Genomic DNA, 397 nt, shown 5'->3' on the forward strand with positions numbered 1-397 from the left:
GCGGCCGGCGCGCGCCCGCCCAGGGGAGTTGGGGTTCGCAGGGGGTTGTTTTCGGCTCTGAAGAGGTCCCCGCCCAACCTTCAAAATTCTGTCCAAAAGCAGACAAGAGGATCGCCCCGCGCTGAGCCGGCTGGTGGGCAGCAGGAGGCGCCTGATCGCTGCCGGGGCGCTGGGGGTGGTGATGGTGCTGCTGCTGGTGATCCTCATCCCGGTGCTGGTGAGCTCGGCCGGCACGTCGGCGCACTACGAGATGCTGGGCACCTGCCGCATGGTCTGCGACCCCTACGGGGGCACCAAGGCGCCCAGCACCGCTGCCACGCCCGACCGCGGCCTCATGCAGTCCCTGCCCACCTTCATCCAGGGCCCCAAAGGCGAGGCCGGCCGACCCGGGAAGGCG

General features: G+C 70.3%; 1 protein-coding gene across 1 annotated transcript in view; it reads left to right on the top strand.

Moving 5' to 3' along the window:
* The first annotated feature begins 6 nt into the window (after positions 1-6).
* The window catches only part of C1QL3 (complement component 1, q subcomponent-like 3), a 9,273-nt gene continuing 8,882 nt past the window's right edge, over positions 7-397 (top strand). Inside the window, exon 1 of the mRNA XM_011963913.1 lies at positions 7-394. Within this exon, the coding sequence (XP_011819303.1) occupies positions 182-394 (213 nt within the window). The 5' untranslated portion in view covers positions 7-181. The remainder of the gene's footprint in view (positions 395-397) is intronic.

Source organism: Colobus angolensis, unplaced genomic scaffold, assembly GCF_000951035.1.
Source record: "Colobus angolensis palliatus isolate OR3802 unplaced genomic scaffold, Cang.pa_1.0 Scaffold63, whole genome shotgun sequence".
In the NCBI taxonomy this organism is placed as follows: Eukaryota; Metazoa; Chordata; class Mammalia; order Primates; family Cercopithecidae; genus Colobus; species Colobus angolensis.